At 41.4% G+C, this 18623-nt stretch overlaps 3 protein-coding genes across 3 annotated transcripts; 2 read left to right on the top strand and 1 right to left on the bottom strand.

Moving 5' to 3' along the window:
- Nucleotides 1-674: 674 nt before the first annotated feature.
- Nucleotides 675-3775, bottom strand: LOC130199495 (PRA1 family protein 3-like). The gene is made up of 3 exons (XM_056423038.1): nt 3527-3775; nt 2734-2951; nt 675-1708 (listed from the first exon to the last, which is right to left on the bottom strand). The coding sequence occupies exons 1-3, from the start codon at nt 3706-3708 to the stop codon at nt 1533-1535; spliced, it is 576 nt and encodes a 191-aa protein (XP_056279013.1). The 5' UTR covers nt 3709-3775; the 3' UTR covers nt 675-1532.
- Nucleotides 3776-4284: 509 nt separating this feature from the next.
- On the top strand, nt 4285-10698 carry LOC130199322 (NEDD8-activating enzyme E1 catalytic subunit-like). Its single transcript, XM_056422716.1, has 18 exons — nt 4285-4319; nt 4423-4461; nt 5851-5974; nt 6097-6177; nt 6286-6368; nt 6889-6969; nt 7089-7132; nt 7220-7284; nt 7363-7518; nt 7940-8042; nt 8165-8275; nt 8390-8443; nt 9498-9534; nt 9621-9702; nt 9819-9919; nt 9999-10062; nt 10138-10192; nt 10299-10698. The coding sequence occupies exons 1-18, from the start codon at nt 4300-4302 to the stop codon at nt 10385-10387; spliced, it is 1389 nt and encodes a 462-aa protein (XP_056278691.1). The 5' UTR covers nt 4285-4299; the 3' UTR covers nt 10388-10698.
- A 164-nt stretch (nt 10699-10862) lies between these two features.
- Nucleotides 10863-18282, top strand: LOC130199578 (chemokine-like protein TAFA-4). Its single transcript, XM_056423215.1, has 5 exons — nt 10863-11766; nt 12627-12746; nt 14253-14408; nt 14659-14783; nt 16242-18282. The coding sequence occupies exons 1-5, from the start codon at nt 11730-11732 to the stop codon at nt 16251-16253; spliced, it is 450 nt and encodes a 149-aa protein (XP_056279190.1). The 5' UTR covers nt 10863-11729; the 3' UTR covers nt 16254-18282.
- The last annotated feature ends 341 nt before the right edge of the window (nt 18283-18623 follow it).

Genomic DNA, 18623 nt, shown 5'->3' with positions numbered 1-18623 from the left:
GGAGCTCTGTGGCGCGCCAGACGGAGATCGATAAGTGTTAACGCAACGCGTAGAGACAGAGATGACATGCTGCTGTGGAGATACGATCAACAACAGACGTTTAGTTTAATAAAAGAACAAAGACGTGCTCTAGAGAACATGTCAGGGGCGGCCAATCTTTAATGTCATGCGATCTACCGACACTACGCCGCGATCGACTGGCAGGTCGCGATCGACGTGTTGAGACCCTGATCTACAGGAAGTAAAAGTCGTAACAAGGTTTCCGGAGGTGAACCTGCGGAAGGATCATTACCGATGAACAGACCGTCTGCATGAGAGCGGACATAGTTCAGATTGAAGTGGTGGATTGGAAGCTCATTTTGCAAGTGACTTTTTTTTCGTCCCAACGACCAACAACAGACGGATTGGAAGCTCATTCTGCGCATGCGTTAAATGCGTTAAAAAAAAAAACTAGTTAAACCTGTAATTGGATTAACTGAGTTAACGCGTTATTTTTCACAGCACTAATAATAATGTATTGTATTGCAATGATTGACTGAATAAAATACAGGACACAACTACATAAAAACAGAGAATATATAATACAGTTTTCTTAAAAAAAAAATTTGAAATGTCATTTGTAAAAGTAGCATATACAAACTGCTCTCACCATCAGGAGTAAGAAATTAAACACATTACAGATTTAATTTTTTATTAAGGAAATGGGGTTTGATCCCAACAGTGAATGGGAAAATACTAGCATGGGAATCTAATTAATAATTGTTACTCATTACCAAAGTTATGAAACCTACTTGGTATCATGTAGCCCATTTGATACATTTCTGCATGCTATATATTCAGAAAATAAAAACACTGTAAATAGCATGTACATATATACTGTGACATAACTCATTACAAAAAAATAAAGCTGCACTTGCCATTCATTTTTAATATTGCATAGCTGTGATCAGAAGGATTACAGTCAGGCCAGCCTGTATGGTCAGGAATATTTAAACTCTATAATTAATAGTCAAGCCATACAACCATTTCTACACAAGAAGCAAACTGATCTCAGATCAGTATTCATAGAGCTCCTGGCACGTCAAGATAGACATTATTGCTGTTTAACAAGCCGTTAACAGTTCATTGTGTATTGGGTAAATTAAACATTCTCATAGGGTCTGATTTTTTCTTTGGAAAAACTAAATGAATTAGATATTGTGTTTTGACATTCTGCAAAAAAACAAAAAAAACAAGTCTTCACGTGGAAAAATGGCAATAATTTGTTTTTGGTGAAAACATTTACACAGGAATGACCTTTGATAACATTTATTGCCTTTTAACATCCAATCCACTCTATGATATTGCACATTGTATTTAAATATCTGTGAGTAAAGTCACGAGAGATTAAAGTAAACCAAACGGATACAAATAATGGGAATGCGAACAGTGACTTGACATGTATAGAGGGGACAAACACTCAACACGCGTGTGCTTTGGACATTTTAATTCATATGACACCGACTTCCCTTGGCACATGTTTGGCTCCGGCCTCATTTCTTCAGTTTGCTTTCAAGGAAATCCCGAACCTTGTTCATCTTCTCCTCCTGCTGATCCAGGAGATCCATGATGACGCCCATGGGGGTCTTCTTCAGCCCAACGCCCTGAATATTGTTCTCCATTTTGTTCTTTATGTTGCGCAGTTTCAGAGAGGCATGGATCAGAATCACTGCAGGAAACACAACGGAAAAATATCCATATCATTTGACAATTATGACATAGATTCTCGTCTCTGAAACGTATTGGATGATGCCGTTGCAACTCAAGACTTGAAAGCGGGCGTACGGATCTGTAAGGTCTTTTATTCCCATGGCCGGCAGATACCGAATGCATGACATCAGCCAGTAAATGTAGTTCTGTCTAAATAAACAACCCGTAGCAACGCGTCAACACAGGCGGCAGTGGGCAGGTCTCCTAGAGCTGGTACATTTCTCCAACAAGCCAACCCATCAACAGTTTGTCGACTCAAAATGTATTTAAAGAGCCGCAGCAAATCTTAAACTGAACTTCTGAACTGCAGTTTACCACGCCCTGTAATGCTGATTTTATTTTGCACTCCGTGTCCTGAGTGAATGCATTCGATTCTGTACATGCTGTTCAATCCCCGGAGTGAGTCAGCATGAGAGAGCGCTTGGAAAAGTGTGTTCACCCACAGAGAAACCTCAGTTATGCATTCCTGTGCGACTCCCTACCCACCCCAACAGTGTATCATACATTAGCCAATGCAATATATAGAGTACAGATCACAAGCTAGCATTGTATTTAATTAGGCTAAGCCCTACTTACTTATATATACATGAATAAATAAAGTGTACATACTTCCTAGAGCGAATAAATTGAGTTTCCTCATAACTAAATATTTTTTTTACAAGAGCCATGCCCTTAAATTACAACTAAGAGAGTGTGAGAACCTACAGAATATAATCAAGTACGACTCACATCTACACTTTTCCAAGTTCGATAATGTGATGTACGTGCCTTTAGTTTCTCAGTTCAAACACCCAGAGAGGAGGTTTTGTTTTGGACAGAACTATGTCAAAATTGAATGTTTAAATGTTCATTATTGCTGTTTTTTAAAGTCACTAAAGTGCATTAATTTCCCACTTAGAATTCAGACAATCAAATACATTTGGGGGACAATACACGTAGTGTTGTATCCGGCATATGGGAAGGGAAGTACACCCTGTGACTTACACAGCAATGGGAAGGTGATTCCAAAGATGAAGACCATGACACCGCCACACAGCGACAGCAGAAAGTAACTGGTGAGCATCACCGCGATGATGAACAGAGAGGGGCTCTTCCTTTTGAAGTTCTTGACCATGGCCTGGTTCTCTCCTGCCCACACTGAACCCATGAAGACCAGAGTCACCACGGCTCCTCCCAGAAACATGCCAAATGGGTTCAGGAACCTGCACAGTGGGGGGAGAAGGGAAAATGGCATATTGCACATTAGTTCTCCAGTGAAAGCAACGTTTTAAATAGCACAACCTGGTGGCAATAACAACAATAATCACCGTCCTGGTCAGCTGGTCTAAACCATATAAGGCCTTGTAAAACTCTAGTAAAAAGGAAAACATATCCCCAACAGAAATCTCGACCAGCAGTCATATGTGATTATTATTGTAGCACCAGATGTGTTTTTTTCCAGAAACATTTAAACACCCTGGTGAATATACCACTTTAAAAACAAAAAGAGGCCATGTAAATGACGTTTACTATAGGAAGCGTTTGCAGACACGTTAAACTAGTTAGCTACAGCGTCACTATTGACATACGAAGGTATTTAGAAAGAAAACGTGTCACTAGCTTCACTTCTGGAGGCCGAGAAAGTAAACGTTAAACGGCTATAAATGTGAGAGGCGCACAGTTGTTGGTGCATCAATAGCACACGTCACCGAAATAGCCCGTGTGGTCACGTCGGGTGTGGACTCACCGTCTGCGGGCTAATTAAACACCGGGCCACAGATGCTAGCTGGGAACTCACCCGACGATGAGGAAAACCACCACGGCCACAGCGAAGTAATTCGTCTGGTAGAACAACAAGTTACTGATCACTCTGTTGTTCCACTTTGTTAAATCCCCGAACTCGGGTTTGGAAAACCGGTCCGCTGCGGGGATGAAATCATCCCACGGTCTGAGGGGCGCTAGCTCCATCTTGGCTGCCATGTCGTCGGCGTGTGGCGAAGCGGCGCAGGAACACAAACACGGTCACACGCGCTGCGTAATATTTTTGACAGGGCCAGCTGATCGCAGTCTGAGCCCCGAGGAGGAAAGAGGAGGAGCCAAAAGACAAGCCGTGCTCTCGGTCTAGATCTCACGAGAGTTTGATTCTCGAAGAACTGTCTTGGAGAGTTGGAGAGTTGCGTCCTAGAATGCGCAGCAGCACCGGTCCCGATGGATACAAAGAGTGCGGTTAACATTATAACAACATCAAGTTTAAAGGAAAGGAATAGACAATGTACGTTTTTTAAAAACAACAATGTAGACTGGAAAATAAACCTCGATTACGTTAAGTTATATATATTAAAGAAACACATAATAGACATGGAAACATCATTATTTGTCAAAATAATATTTAATTGTCTTGAGATGTGTTTACATCCTTAAATCAATCAACCGACCAACCAATCAATCTATCTATCATGGAAAATATTGATAAACCCCTATTTCCCATATGCGGGTACTTAGCGCTGCTGGGCGCAGCTTTGACACTCGCGAACACAGCAGACACAATCGGGGAAATGGGACCGTGAAAGTATGGCGGATGCCGAGGAGCCGTAAGTCTCAATGGATGAAAAATATGATTTAACCGTCGTCAAACCGGTGCATTTTACCGTCAACTCGGCATGATTGAACCATGTTTTACTTTCTTCTTCCCAGGGAGAAGAAAAGACTGCGAATAGAGGACGTGAACGAGAAGTTAGTGACGAATGCTAATGTTAAGGTCTCTGACTGGCAGCAGGTTTGCGTTGCACTCTGAGCAGCGACTGCTGGACCAGGAGACTAGCCAAATAAACATTAACATAATAATCCAGTTAGCTTTGTACCATTCACTAGAGTACACGCAGCATCCATTCGCAGTATCAAACATAATGCAAAGACCCCGCACTGCACTGCACCAGTCCTGCATCCTCCAAGTCCGGAATAACCAGCACATTGCAGCTGCACACGTTACCAATTCCACATGAACGTGTCCTACTAATCATAAACCGGGTTAGAGTATGTTTGTGTGTTGAAGAGTGACAACCGAGTACATTAAAATAAGTCAGTAATACATTCTAATACGTACTTCACTCATGAATGACATGCACAGTTGCACACTTATGTCCCAAAATCCAAAAACAAGGAAACAAGAAAAGAGTAACTAATTAAAGCTGAACACATACAGTTTAATAGACAGTGGCATTCCACATGAGCAATTTGATGTTATGAAACACTAGACTACAAACTCTTGATTGGTTATATTTAAGGTGAAAAAACTAACGTATTTAGTATTTGATCCGTATGGAATAGTGACATGGCACACGTGTGTGCAGATTTAATGGGAAGTCTGGTTTCCTGGGGATGATGTTGTTGCACTGCATTCAGTTAGTCACATCACTTCGTAAAAAGCTTCCCATCTTTTCTTTTTGTTGGCTATAATCCATCAACAAAAAGTAATCTCTTTTGTATGATCTGTAAGATATTTTAATGAAGAGGGATTTCCCCCTCACACTGTTTATTTTGAAACTCTTTTAGAGGCTACAAGAAGCACATATTCCAGATGTTAAAATTAAATAGAAATGTTATAGAGTTATTAATGTCATTATTATGTGTGGTTATTGTATTATTTCCCACATAGCTAATCGTGTTGTCCATCTCTCAACCCCATGTGACTAACAGGTTGGGAATCACTAGTCGGAGACTTTGACAACTAGGCTGTGTAATCTCAAGAGATTAGTAAACACGCACAATTTTCACCAAAACAAGATTTTTCAAATCCAGGTGATGTTCACTTATGACCAGTGTGTTTGCAGGTTGCTGGGTTATCATAAATCAATGCTCTATAGCAGTTTATTTGCTGGTATTTCTGCACAGCAAATTAAACCTCTTTTTTCTTCTTCTTTTCGTTAAATTTCCTTCATCTGTGTTCACATATTTATTAATCTCCATCACTGTTATTATCACAGCAAACTTATTTGTTGCATCACCTTCTTCACACAACTTTCAGGACATAAAAAAATCGACATGGCATTAATAGAGGGGGAAAAGGTACACATTTAAGTCATGGTACTCGTTCAGTGTAACCATGGTGCGTTTTGGTTCCAGAATGGCTGTCGATGGTGGACACAGGGACGGTGGTTGCGACTGGGACGGCCGGTGGAATCATGTGACCAAGTTTTTGGAGAGACCTGGCCCGTTCACCCACCCGGACTTTGAGCCAAGCACTGAGGTAACTTCAAAATACTTGAATGGAAACGGAGAGCGTTCTTGTCCAATGTGAAACTGAAACACTGTCCAGTGATGGAGATTTTCCGAATCACAGTATGTACTAATGCTTTTCTTTCATCTCAGTCTCTACAGTTCCTGTTGGAGACATGCACGGTTCTGGTCATTGGAGCTGGAGGGCTTGGATGTGAACTGCTCAAAAATCTGGTAGGAAATAGTCTTTATGTGTGTGGAAATGACTTATTTCTGAAGTATGAGCTGAGCAAACACAAACTCTATTTACATAAGTTCTTACACGTGCTTGTTGTGCTTCAGGCCCTGTCTGGGTTTCGCCTCATTCATGTGGTCGACATGGACACCATTGATTTGTCCAACCTCAACAGGCAGTTCCTTTTCAGGTAGGTTCCAGTCCTCTGTTGATTCTCCTCGTAGTAGTTTTCACAGCATTTAAACATAAAAAAAAAAAAAAAATGCTATTTGTGGTGAAAAATATATTTGTACAATTGTTTTGAGAAATTAAAAAATACAACATTCTTCAAATATTCCTGTTAATTATTTCCGTAATTCTTATCAAAGAACATAATGTGACGTTACAGTGTGATCAGATTGCATTCAGCATCTCATACGTCAATCAATAACTGCTTTTTGCACACTGTCTATATTTAATATTTTTATATTTAATTTAATTTGTCATTAGTACTGTGTATTGTGTATGCATATATGTTATACATATACATACATATTTTATTTTATATTTTACTTTGTATACTCCTATATCTTTCATCCCTGTTTTATATATTTTATTTGTTATTCTTGTGTGTTTAGTTTATTGGTGCTGCTACTGTGACGACAAATTTCCCCTTGGGGATTAATAAAGTAGATATCTATCTATCTATCTATCTATATGCGTTCATACAGGCCCAAAGATGTTGGACGACCAAAGGCAGAAGTGGCTGCCGACTTCATCAACAGTCGTGTCCCTGGATGTAAAGTGGTCCCGTATCCTTTGCAGCAACAGTTTTTACAGCTGAAAAAAAACAACAACAAAACTCTGCTCTAGTTTACAGTGTCAAAAATACCACGACCATGATTTGTATTCCTTAATTCATATCATGCAGTCACTTCAAAAAGATCCAAGACTTTGATGATTCTTTCTACAGGCGTAAGTGTTTTTTCTGACAAGACCTATGCATCGGTGGAGCTTACCAAGTAAACGCCTCAGAGGTTTCAAATACTCATCTCTCTGCAGAGTTCCACATCATCGTCTGTGGACTGGACTCCGTCATTGCCCGCCGCTGGATGAACGGGATGCTGGTAGGAGAGAGATTTCTGCATACGAGGAGCGTATACGTGCAATGTGTCGTGAGTTGTGATTGACGTTGCTTTCTCTAGATATCCCTCCTGAGCTATGAAGACGGAGTCCTGGACCCCAGCTCCATCATCCCGCTCATTGACGGAGGAACAGAGGGCTTCAAAGGAAACGCCCGAGTCGTCCTCCCCGGCATGACGGCGTGCATCGACTGCACACTGGAGCTGTACCCGCCACAGGTGTCTCTCTTCAACAGCTACTTCCCTCCTAGTTTTCATTTGAAAGATTCCTGTAGATACAGCACACATCAGGTCTCCTGTTATTAATGGATGACTGATATGAGAGAATATTTAATCAACCTATTAACTTCTTACAAAAGCGTTCACATCTGCTGCTCGGCTTCCCTTGTGGTTGTGAGAAAGCATCGGTGGCGCTCACAAGCGGCTGTTTTACATTTCCATCTGCACCCAGAGCTGATTGCTTGGTGGAGAAAAAAAATGTCATTAAAAAAAGATTGGGTCATAAACAATAAGCAGTGATAGCTACCAGTCTGAGCAACAAATTAAATGGCAACAGAACATTTGGGGAAAGCTTTTTAAATTTGTGTATTTTTGACATCATAGAGGTCTGCACACTTGACCCTAATTTTACGATCCACAGATTAATTTCCCATTGTGCACAATTGCGTCAATGCCGAGGCTACCGGAACATTGCATTGAATATGCCAGAATCTTACAGTGGCCCAAAGACAAACCATTTGGAGGTAAGCTAAATTATTCACTTTTGTTTGATCTTACTTTGACACTTCTGATCACATTACGCAACCTTCTGCCTGTGTACATTATTATAATAAAGGATAACTACAAGTGTGTTTTTCTCAAGTAGAGACCAGCTTGGATGGAGACGATCCAGAGCACATCCACTGGGTGTTTGAAAGAGCCCAAGAAAGAGCGGCACAGTTTAACATCACAGGAGTGACATACCGACTCACTCAAGGTGAATTATAAGACCATGATATATTCTACACTAACGTGGTGTGTCAGTCTTTAAAAAAAAGTTCTGAAAATGTTTTCATTCTATTTATGAATCCGGTAACTTTCTGCTCCACAGGAGTTGTGAAGAGGATCATTCCTGCTGTGGCATCCACCAATGCTGTTATTGCTGGTATGACACGCAGATGTTTTTGAGGCTGTTGCTGTTCAGAGATATTGACAAGGGAAAAGTCTTTTTTTTAATTTAAATATTTTTTTAAAAATATATATGTATGTATATGTATATATACATATATATATATATATAAATATATTTATTTACTCACTATTTGATGTCATGAGGCAGAGTCGTGCCGACACGCTCCCGGCTGTCACAAGCAGATTTGGCTTCAGCTAGACAACTTCTGAATGTGCTTGATTTAAAAAGACAGTTACTGTCTGGTTTTCTACGTGTGATACTTAAACAATTGTACAATTCACAGAACTAGATTTTACCGGGCGGCAGGCAAAGGGGGGGGATCGAGGCGTGCCGACCCCTGGCATCGCTGACTGGCTCTAGGGACGTCGCATGACACCTCTCTAGCGTGTGCGGGGGGGTGGAGTGGTACCAACTAGACAAAGTTGGGCTCACCTCTATAGGCCGAGCACAGGTTCTGTGACTAAACTCCAGGAGAGGTTCTGGACTCCGGGTGAGGTGCTCCGTGCCGGTGTGGGGTTGCTCCTGAGCCCCCGTGTTGGGAGCTTTCCCCGGGGAATGAATACCTCCAAATCTGACGCCGTGCTTCTCTGCCGGAAAATGGTGGATTGCACCCTGAAGACAGGAATTGGTGGTCAGTGACTGCTCCTGAGAACGGGAGGGTGACATTGAGCATTTCACCGTTTTAGCTAAACTGGAAAGTCTATCTACCCTCACCTTTGGTCCTGAGCTATGGGTAGTGACCGGAAGAAAGCTCTGACATCCGGAGGGAACTGGAGGCAGAGTCGCTCCTCCTTCGCGTCGTAAAGAGCCAGCCGAGTCCCCGGGTTCACTGCAGGAATTATGTAATCTATTATCTGTCCTGGGAACGCCTGTTGGTTCCTCAGGAAGAGCTGGAAAGCGTTGCTGGGGAGCGGCGCGTCTGGAACACCCGACTGAGCCTGCTGCCTGCCGCGCCCACGCCACAGATAACAGTAGGAAGTGGACGGATGGATGAAACTTGACTTATATCTGTCTTTGTTCTCCGTAGCTGCCTGTGCCGCTGAAGTTTTTAAAATTGCAACAAGGTTCGAAGCAAATGCCAAGTCCTAATTTCTCATCTAAATTGATTTGTGAAATGAACATGACTTAACATCCTATTTTCACTTTGCAGTTCGTATATTCCTTTGAACAATTACCTGGTCTTTAATGACGTGGACGGACTGTATACCTACACTTTTGAAGCCGAACGAAAGGTTTGCCAACGCCCACATTTGGTTTTAGCCAACAGTAGCCGTCCTGTCAGCAGTGCAACGTGCATTCCTCCAAACGGAGAAGAACCACTTTGCTTTGCATCTTCTTTGATTGGCAGGAAAATTGTTCAGCATGCAGCCAGGTGCCTCAGGATCTCCAATTCCCTTCTTCTGCCAAATTACAGGATGTTTTAGAGTACCTCACGGAGAACGCCTCTCTGTGAGTATTCAGAAAACATCAATCCATAACATGTCTCACGTGTTAAAATTGTGCGTAAATGTTGCTTTTCTTTCTCCAGTCAGATGAAATCCCCGGCCATCACCACGACTCTGGAAGGGAAGAACAAGACGCTGTATCTGCAGGTGATAAACGTGGCGTCTGTTCACCCACATTTCATAATAAGCTTTGATTCAACTACGATTTCTCTTTTATTCCAGTCTGTTAAGTCCATCGAGGAACGAACAAGGCCAAACCTCTGCAAGACTTTGAAAGGTAATAAGCAGCCGAGGTCCAATCATTCTGTGCAGTGACCCGGAGGTGCTGACTTTCAACATCATAGTTAATGTTGGTTCTTTTCCCCCCCCCCCCCCCGACGCAGAGCTGGGCTTGTCGGATGGACAGGAACTGGCCGTGGCCGACGTCACCACGCCGCAGACGGTTCTCTTCAAGCTCAATTTCACCACCTGAGCGTTCATTGCGAAAGTGCTGTTGGCTTTAGTCTGAGTGCATCTGAATGCAAACGGATATTACGGGGATGTTGCATTAGCCCTTTAGATACGATGATGTAAATAAGATGAGTGAGGTTTCGCTTTATTGGACTGGTTGAAATAGGAATATGAAATCCTTGAACCAAATGTATTTTTTATTATTATTAGGAACGGTTCTTGTTGTATTTGTCTCTGTTTGGACTTCTATTGTAGCTATATCCAATGTCAATCAAATAAGAATATGATGTGCACTTTGCTCTAATAAAGTTGTATTATGGTTCCAGAAAAAAATCTCTTTATCAAATGTCTTTGATCTTTCGTCTCAAATTAGAAGCAACTGGGTTTATCTTTTAAGAACTTTTTAAAAAAAACACCCATATCACATACTATTATTAAGATTAGAATAACACATATTGTATTTGTTGGAATAGTCAGACTAGCAAATTTCCCATATTGCCAAACTTTTTCTTTCATATGACTCACTCAGCAATTCAAAAATATTTAATAAAAATAATTACTGTACCTTTCTAGTAAGACCCAATTAAAAAAAATATTATAAAAATAATTACTGTACCTCTAGTAGGACCCAATTTAAAAAGATTTAATAAAAATAATTACTTTACCTTTCTAGGAAGACCCAATTTAAAAAAATGTAATACAAATAATTACTGTACCTTTCTAGTAAGACCCAATTAAAAAATATTTAATACAAATAATTACTGGACCTTTCTAAGACCCAATTGAGTGTGCTAGTCGCTTGTACATTTAAATTACTATTCCGTTTTGCCTCTTAACGAACAAACAAGTGGGAAATCATGACAGCAGGAATCTAAAAGTCTGTTTTTAAAATATGAGTTTAAAGAAAAGGCACATGACTCATCTGGAGCCTCGTGTTTCTTCTGGCCGCGGCCGTGACCGCATGTCGATTCTCACTTTAAGCTTCTTAGGGCGCTAATGAAAGTGGCCGCGCATTGTCCGGGGGACAGATGGGCTCTGTCTTGATTAAGTTTTAATTTTCCCCTGACGGGGGAGGGAAGCTGGCAGGCTTTTGACGTTGAGATGGTGTCCACAGACCCGCCATCTCCCTCGCATCGCCTCGGAAGGTAGAGGAAAGGTAGAGGAGCCGGCGCGTGGACGAGCAGCTCCTGGGCGCGCGCGGACGTGTGGACTGTTACCTCGCGGGCTCGCGCCGCCCCCCTCGCCCCTCCCACTCCGCTCTGACTGAATCGAGGCAGAAAAAAGTTTTTTTGAAACTGGAGGGTCATATCTGCTGCAAACTTTTGCATCCTCGATGAAAGGATCGCCGTATAGAGAAAGTATGCATGCGGCTCATCATGCATATCAATAACATGAGCAGAGGTAAGAGGGCACTATTTTAAATATGTAATCAACGTGTTTTATTTTGATAACCTCTTTGTATTCTGTAATTAAATGTTAACGATTCTTAAATGCAGGGATTTGCTGCTTTAAAAACAAAAATGGTACATACTTTTAAATTCAATATGGATATGTTTCTCTTGAAATTGGTGTCTGGGGAAATTATGTAGGACTTAATTTTGTTTCTTCTTTCTTATCTACATTATCGCCCTTCCTTATTGCACGTCCCAGCTTTTCTTTGATTCATGGAGAAAACAACTTTTTTTTTAGGGAGAATTACACTTTGAATGAAGACATGTTTACAGCTGGAGGGATAATCTGAGTCAGAATTAAGTGCAAGGACCCATCTGGCCCTCAGGTCGAGCCTCTGATCAACATCTTATTGTCATTTCTCTGATTTTCTCTGTGAGTCACAACTGAGCAATAGATGTATTCACCTTGTCAGGAGTCAGGATATATCAGACACTTTTAATATTGACTTTTTGATCACACACTTGTGGGAAACTATTGGCCTAATTCTGATTTAGTTTTTTTTTTACTGGGAAAAAAAAGGCAACTTAAAAAATAGAAAAACACACAAAGAGATCTTGATTTAAATAATAAATACATTTTCAACCAATATTTGGAAGTGCCGAGTATCATAAGCCTGTAACGCTCGTAGTAGTATCTTTTTTTAATTCAACATCAATTATCTTTAAAAAAGTCCCTATATCGCATTGAAACGTTGTCAAGTGATGGCGTCTAATATTAAGTATTATGAGATATTTTGACTAGTGATTAAACAAATATACGTGATAAGACGTTGTGTTTTTTGCAGTGCGTGAACCTCTTTGTCTGTGCAGGCAATATGAAGCTGAACATATTGGCTGGACCTCTACACTGGGGCCTCCTGCTCCTGAGCATAGTCGGCTTGTGCAGCCAACTTGTGTCCACTGGCAACCAAAGCTCCCGAGGACAGACAGGTAAGACCCAACCAGACCAGTCCCACTCCCACCAGGGACTCATTACGGCTCCTGGTCAACAGTCTGCTGGAGAGTTCAGCTCAAGCAACAAGAACCTGAAACTCTCATTAGAAACAGAAATTAATATGGGGGATGTCGTCAGAGCCTGGTGGTACAGGAGATAATCCACAGGCGGCAACACTGGTGGGGCTAAAATAGCTCACAGAGCAAGGACAAGCTCAGATAACGGCACACATCAGTTAGAGAGAAAGGGACTTCTTCTTTGCTCCACTATATCTTAATATAGCAAATATTATTTGCTTCTATATTAATGCTCAGAGTGCGCAGTGCAGCCCCATTAAAAGAACGTACCAATATAACAATTTAATAAGTACTACATTAGACGATAAAGTCTTCCCTAGTAGTGAAGTATCATCATCAAAAGTAAAAGTACTGGTCCTCTGACTGATTAGACAACATTATACAGTATTTTCCATTATATTGTTGATACAGATGAATGAATATGCTCTATACCGAGTGATTTATGCTTTAATCCAAGAGAGAGACTGTGAGATAATGTAACACAAATGTATATTTGGTAGAGCTGAAAATGTTGGGAACCACCATTATAATCCATAATAATATTCTATTGTATTTTCTCATATAAATAGTGTTTTGTTGATACAATATTTTCAACTGAAATGTTGTCCAGGAGACACACAAAGTGGCATTAAATGGAGAAAAAAACTCTCAATTGTACTTAAGTAAATGTATTGTCACAACCTCCAAAATAACACTTAATATTTGTCTTTGTGAAGTTTTTTTTCAGATCTCTGCTATTATTGTCGTCTAATTTTAAACCCTACTTTGTTTATGAATTGACCTTCCACTCCTGCAGGTGTAGCCAGCCATGCGGCCACACAGACACCTCTGTTCTAAATTAGCAATATGCATGCATGGGGTTTTCACAGTGTTGCACCCCGTCTAATGGAAGTTCAGGTTCAGGGCATCGGCACGCACCATCGGCTGTGTCATCATATTCAGCGCAAGCAACTATCACTTTCTTTGGTTTTGTGTTTCTCCCGGGGTGAAGTCATGCAGAAGCAGGCGTGGGACAGATATTTCTGCCCATGCTTTTTATTCCGGTCAATTCTCTTTATTCACAAATCTGAAACATTGAATCAGGCAGCTGAACATGGCGATTGCTGCGTATATGTTTTGACATTGGAATGTGTTTTTCCTTCACTGTGGCATGAGTGTTGATGCTTTGTATCCACTGGGTGGTGCTGTAGCTCTAGAAACATACAACATTGTATTTGATCACTTATTCGGTCATCTGAACCGGTGTAATTAAAATACCACCGTATTAATCAATTGTACGTTTAAAAAACAAACCAAAAAACAGGAAATCATAACAACTTGAGTATAATTCTGCAGACTGTAATAGCTGAAGTCCCTTAAGCTGCCCCTTACCTACCACACGCTGTCTAAAAATGGTCGTCGTTTCCTCTAAATTCTCGTCCTCAGGGTCGTCGCAGGAGAGGACGGGGACTTGTGAAGTGGTTGCCGCTCATCGCTGCTGCAATAAGAACAAGATCGAGGAACGCTCTCAAACAGTCAAGTGCTCCTGCTTCCCCGGACAGGTGGCGGGGACGACGAGGGCGTTGCCCTCTTGTGTCGAAGGTAATATGAGTGGGAAGCCTGTTCCACCTCTCGAGACCAGACATATTATGACATGACTGGAATATATTATTTGTAAAAGTAGAGTCGGGTTCGTAGGTGTCACCAACAATCCACTGATATACCGAGGCTGGCAAGGACCACAGAGAGTGACATGTTTTTTATTATTATTTTTAAAACAAGTCCTTTTTTTGTTGAAGTTCCTTCCATCTATAAAAAGTGACCTTTCGGGCTGTGGAATGTTTCCCTCCAGCCTCCATTGTTCGACAGAAGTGGTGGTGTAAAATGGCGCCGTGTCTGGAGGGGGAAGAGTGCCGAGTTCTGCCCGACCTCACTGGTTGGTCATGCATCTCTGGAAACAAAGTAAAGAGCACTAAGGTGAGGCCGGCATTCGTCTTGATTCACAGTGGCAACAAAACTGTACAGCATGGCTTTAATTTAAGGCATGGCATTTATAGATGCTTAAAAGGCACTCATTCTGTGAATCTTCTCCTTTTTTTTGATTGCATTCCACTTTTATTGCATTCCAAAAGAGGGGCCCGACAGACTTGTGAATACTCATCATATAACAATATTTTAGGAATCTCTCCTTTGATGCTGAATGATTCCACAATCCAAGCATTATCGCTGCTCCCATTGGCCGTTATCAACACAGTTGGCTCACAAAACCCAGTTCTATAATCTGTGGAAGGAGGGGGCCACAAGGGCAAACATGAAATAATCTGTAAACTAATACCGAAAAAGTAACACCGGTGTAATTAAATCTGACGGCACGAGGAAAACCCCACTGCATTTAGAAATGCACTTTCTCATAAGTTGCCTTACGGTTTTATGAATATATTTTCCTGGGGGAAACATATTTCCAGTGAAACAGGGGCATGTTGGCAGCATGCCGGCAGTCATCAAAAGACACCGAGTAGTCATGCGGTCCATCAGATTATACAAATGAACACATTAATTCAACTAGAACGGGCACTCGGTAGAGCGCATACCTTCGCATATCACAAGATTGGGCATTGAATTATGAACATTTTGGCATTAGTTGCATGCCAATTGGTTGCATGCCAATTGGATAAAACTGGACCTGGTAAAAAAAAGATTTTGACCTTTTCATGATCCCAAAATCTACTCAAATGGTCCCCGGATAATAACCAATCATCCCACCAAATTTCATGCGATTCGGTTTAATACTTTTAAAGTTATGCGAATAACACGCATACAAATAAATACACGGCGATCAAAACATAACCTTCCACATTTTCAATGCGAAGGTAATAAATGTGGAGTTTTCCTTTGGTACTTAGAACACCTTTTTCCACAGGGGTCGCCAAAATCAACACAAAATAAAAGTACCTCATAGTAGCAATAAGTTAAAGTGGGAAAATAACAGTGTTACAAGTAAAAGTTACTTCCTTAAAGGAGCAGTGTGTAGGATTTAGGCACATCTATTGTCAGAAATGGGATATAATATGCACACACCGGCTCCTGTAGGGCGTTTTTTTGTTGCGTTTTTACATTACCTGAAGGCCACCGTAGTTCTCCGACACGCATGGAAATGAAGGGCTGAGCAGACTGCAACCTTTGAAGTAAAAGCGCCAGAATATAAGCATTAAAATAAACTTTAAGTACCCAGAGGGAAAGTGCTCATTATGCAGAATGGCCCACTTTCAGAATGCATATTTCTGGATTCTAATTATTATGTTAATGTTGTCGCTGGTAAATGGGGGAAGCTAATTACTTTATACGCTGATTACAAATGTGTTATACATCCACTTTATTTTGTCTAAAACAAAACCAAGAGTTGTGAAATGTTGCACTTTTTATATGTCGTTATAGGTGGCGCGGTAGCGCGACAGGAGCTCCAATTTTTAATCAGCACAAGCCTGTCCCGGTCTGCTGCAGTCACCTCAACTAACTCTGGACTCCGAGGACGGTGGGAGCTCATCAGATGGAGCAAAGCACAATGTAGATTTAATTAGATATCTCCTTTGCTGTGCTTTTAAACCACCGGAACTCATTATTTTTAATTTCCATTTCGCTTGAACACAATCTTAGTTGGGGTTAATCCCACGGAGTGGACAATCTATTAGCGAGCCGACTTCAGATAAAAACCACGCATTCCAAAGAAAGCAGCTCCTGAGAAGTCTGTACTTTGGTTTTTTCCCGGCTCTTGATATGCCCGGCACACTGCGGCGACTCACTCAATCAAGGTTTTGGATGGGCCTGCTGGCAGATGCTTAAAAAGCGATTTTGTGGATTCGTCAGGAGCCAGAATGTGAATCCAGTCCGTTGCTCGTCTCCGCCGATCAAAGCAGAAGACCACAAATACTGAGACATTTATGATGATGTCGTATTTGTAAACAATGTTGTCCCGTAGACTCCGAGCTTTGTAAAAGAGGTCAGATCCCTTTGGACTACTCCTTTCCACGGAGATGCACTCTCTCACAGACACACACGCACACGCACACACACACACACACACACACACACACACACACACACACACACACACACACCGTTCTTTTTCAACTCCACTGGATGGACAGGACACCACCTGCAAGGCTGCGGTGGCATGCACACAAGCATGAAGCGCTGATGCAAAACAAAGACTGTTTGAAATGCTAATCGTGGGGAGAAAAGGAGGAGAAGAGGAGAAGAGGAGAAGAGGAGCTTCTCCACTGCTGCGAGTATTTACATCATGCTTTTGTTTGCTCCTCCCTGTGGAGGAAACTCTGCTCACAGTAACGAGAGGAAATATTGGAGATTCTCAGCCTTGAAGCACATTGTAGCCACTAACGGAACAGAATATTTACCGTTATTTCCATTTGTATCAGTTGCCCCGCCTCCAACCCGATTGCCTCTCTTTTATCTCCCGAGTTCAGTCGCACACACTTTGCATTTTTACCTTTGCAATGAAGATCCATCTTAGAGTGACACGGACACAGTGGCTGTCGGAGGCGTCGGGCATGGTGGGAGTGCTTCACGCTGAGCGAGTTGAAATCAGCTGAATTATAAGCAGTTATTAACATTTACTTGACGCAATTATACATTCTGGTTGTGTCGAGATCCCTCGCTGAGCTGTCGTGCAGTCCAAGTCACTTGACGCGTGGCTTTGCGTTGCACACGTTCAAGGTGATGAAAGCAATGTCATCACAATCATGTCATTTGAAGGTCCATATAATAATATTGAATATGTTGGATATTTAGTTAATATCCTCTATATCAGTCCACTTGTAGAGGATGGAGTCAGACGTCTCCGGTGAAGCCGATGACATAACACATTGGGATTCTGGTCATGGGCTTTCCCACATAACTACATGTCATATTGTTTCTACTTTTATTAATGAGAAGATTGTGATGCAGCTGACAGCAGTATTATAAACACGGTCTGACAAGATGAGTCAAGGTAACGTATGAAGATGGTGGTTCAACATACTGTTTACGACCTCGCTGTATTCAACGCCAGTGCTGACTTTAAAAGGGTGGATGCAATAATAGAAACTCAACACAATATCACACAAACCGCTGTGTGGCATTGAAATGACTTTAAAAGACAAGCTTATTATTTCATAACATCTGCACCAGATCATATCTTTTTTTTTCAAGCAAACATGCACAAATAAGTTTTTGAGCGTTGGTCAGACAAAATATGCAATCTGAAGACATCCCCCTGGGCTGATATGCATTTCTTTATCATTTCATGACAATATTTCGATAGAACGTTTAATCCAGAAGGATCGCCTGGAAGATTAAGCGGTTACGAGTGATGATAATCGTTTGTCGTCTTTCACAATTTGTGACATTTGATCTGTTTCATTCTTGGCAACTGGATCTTGTTAATGGTGTATGCACCAACTCTGGGAATAAACATGTACAACACAAACAGGTATTTGTGACATCTTGATGCAAATGGATTGAAATTAACTGATACATTGTTAAAGATGCGCCACGGGGACTGATTTGACTTCTCAGGCTCGGAAATGAAGTTTACACAGAGGAGTTCTGTTTAATATAATACTGCAGGTTCAACTCGAGTGCGAGTTGGGCTTCTCTAGTCCAACCGTAGTCATTTTCCACTATTCCTGCTTATTCAACCATTCATATTGTACAAAAATAGAGAACTCATTGAAGTTAAAGGTCCCAAGACTGTTCTTAATATCTGAGTAGATCTGGACAAGAAAGCGTTTGAAATGTTCTCTCCGACTATACAGAAGCTGC

The sequence above is a fragment of the Pseudoliparis swirei genome, chromosome 9 (assembly GCF_029220125.1).
Source record: "Pseudoliparis swirei isolate HS2019 ecotype Mariana Trench chromosome 9, NWPU_hadal_v1, whole genome shotgun sequence".
Classification (NCBI taxonomy): domain Eukaryota; kingdom Metazoa; phylum Chordata; class Actinopteri; order Perciformes; family Liparidae; genus Pseudoliparis; species Pseudoliparis swirei.
The sequence above is the reverse complement of the archived record's forward strand: the minus strand, read 5'-3'. Positions and strand labels throughout refer to the sequence as shown.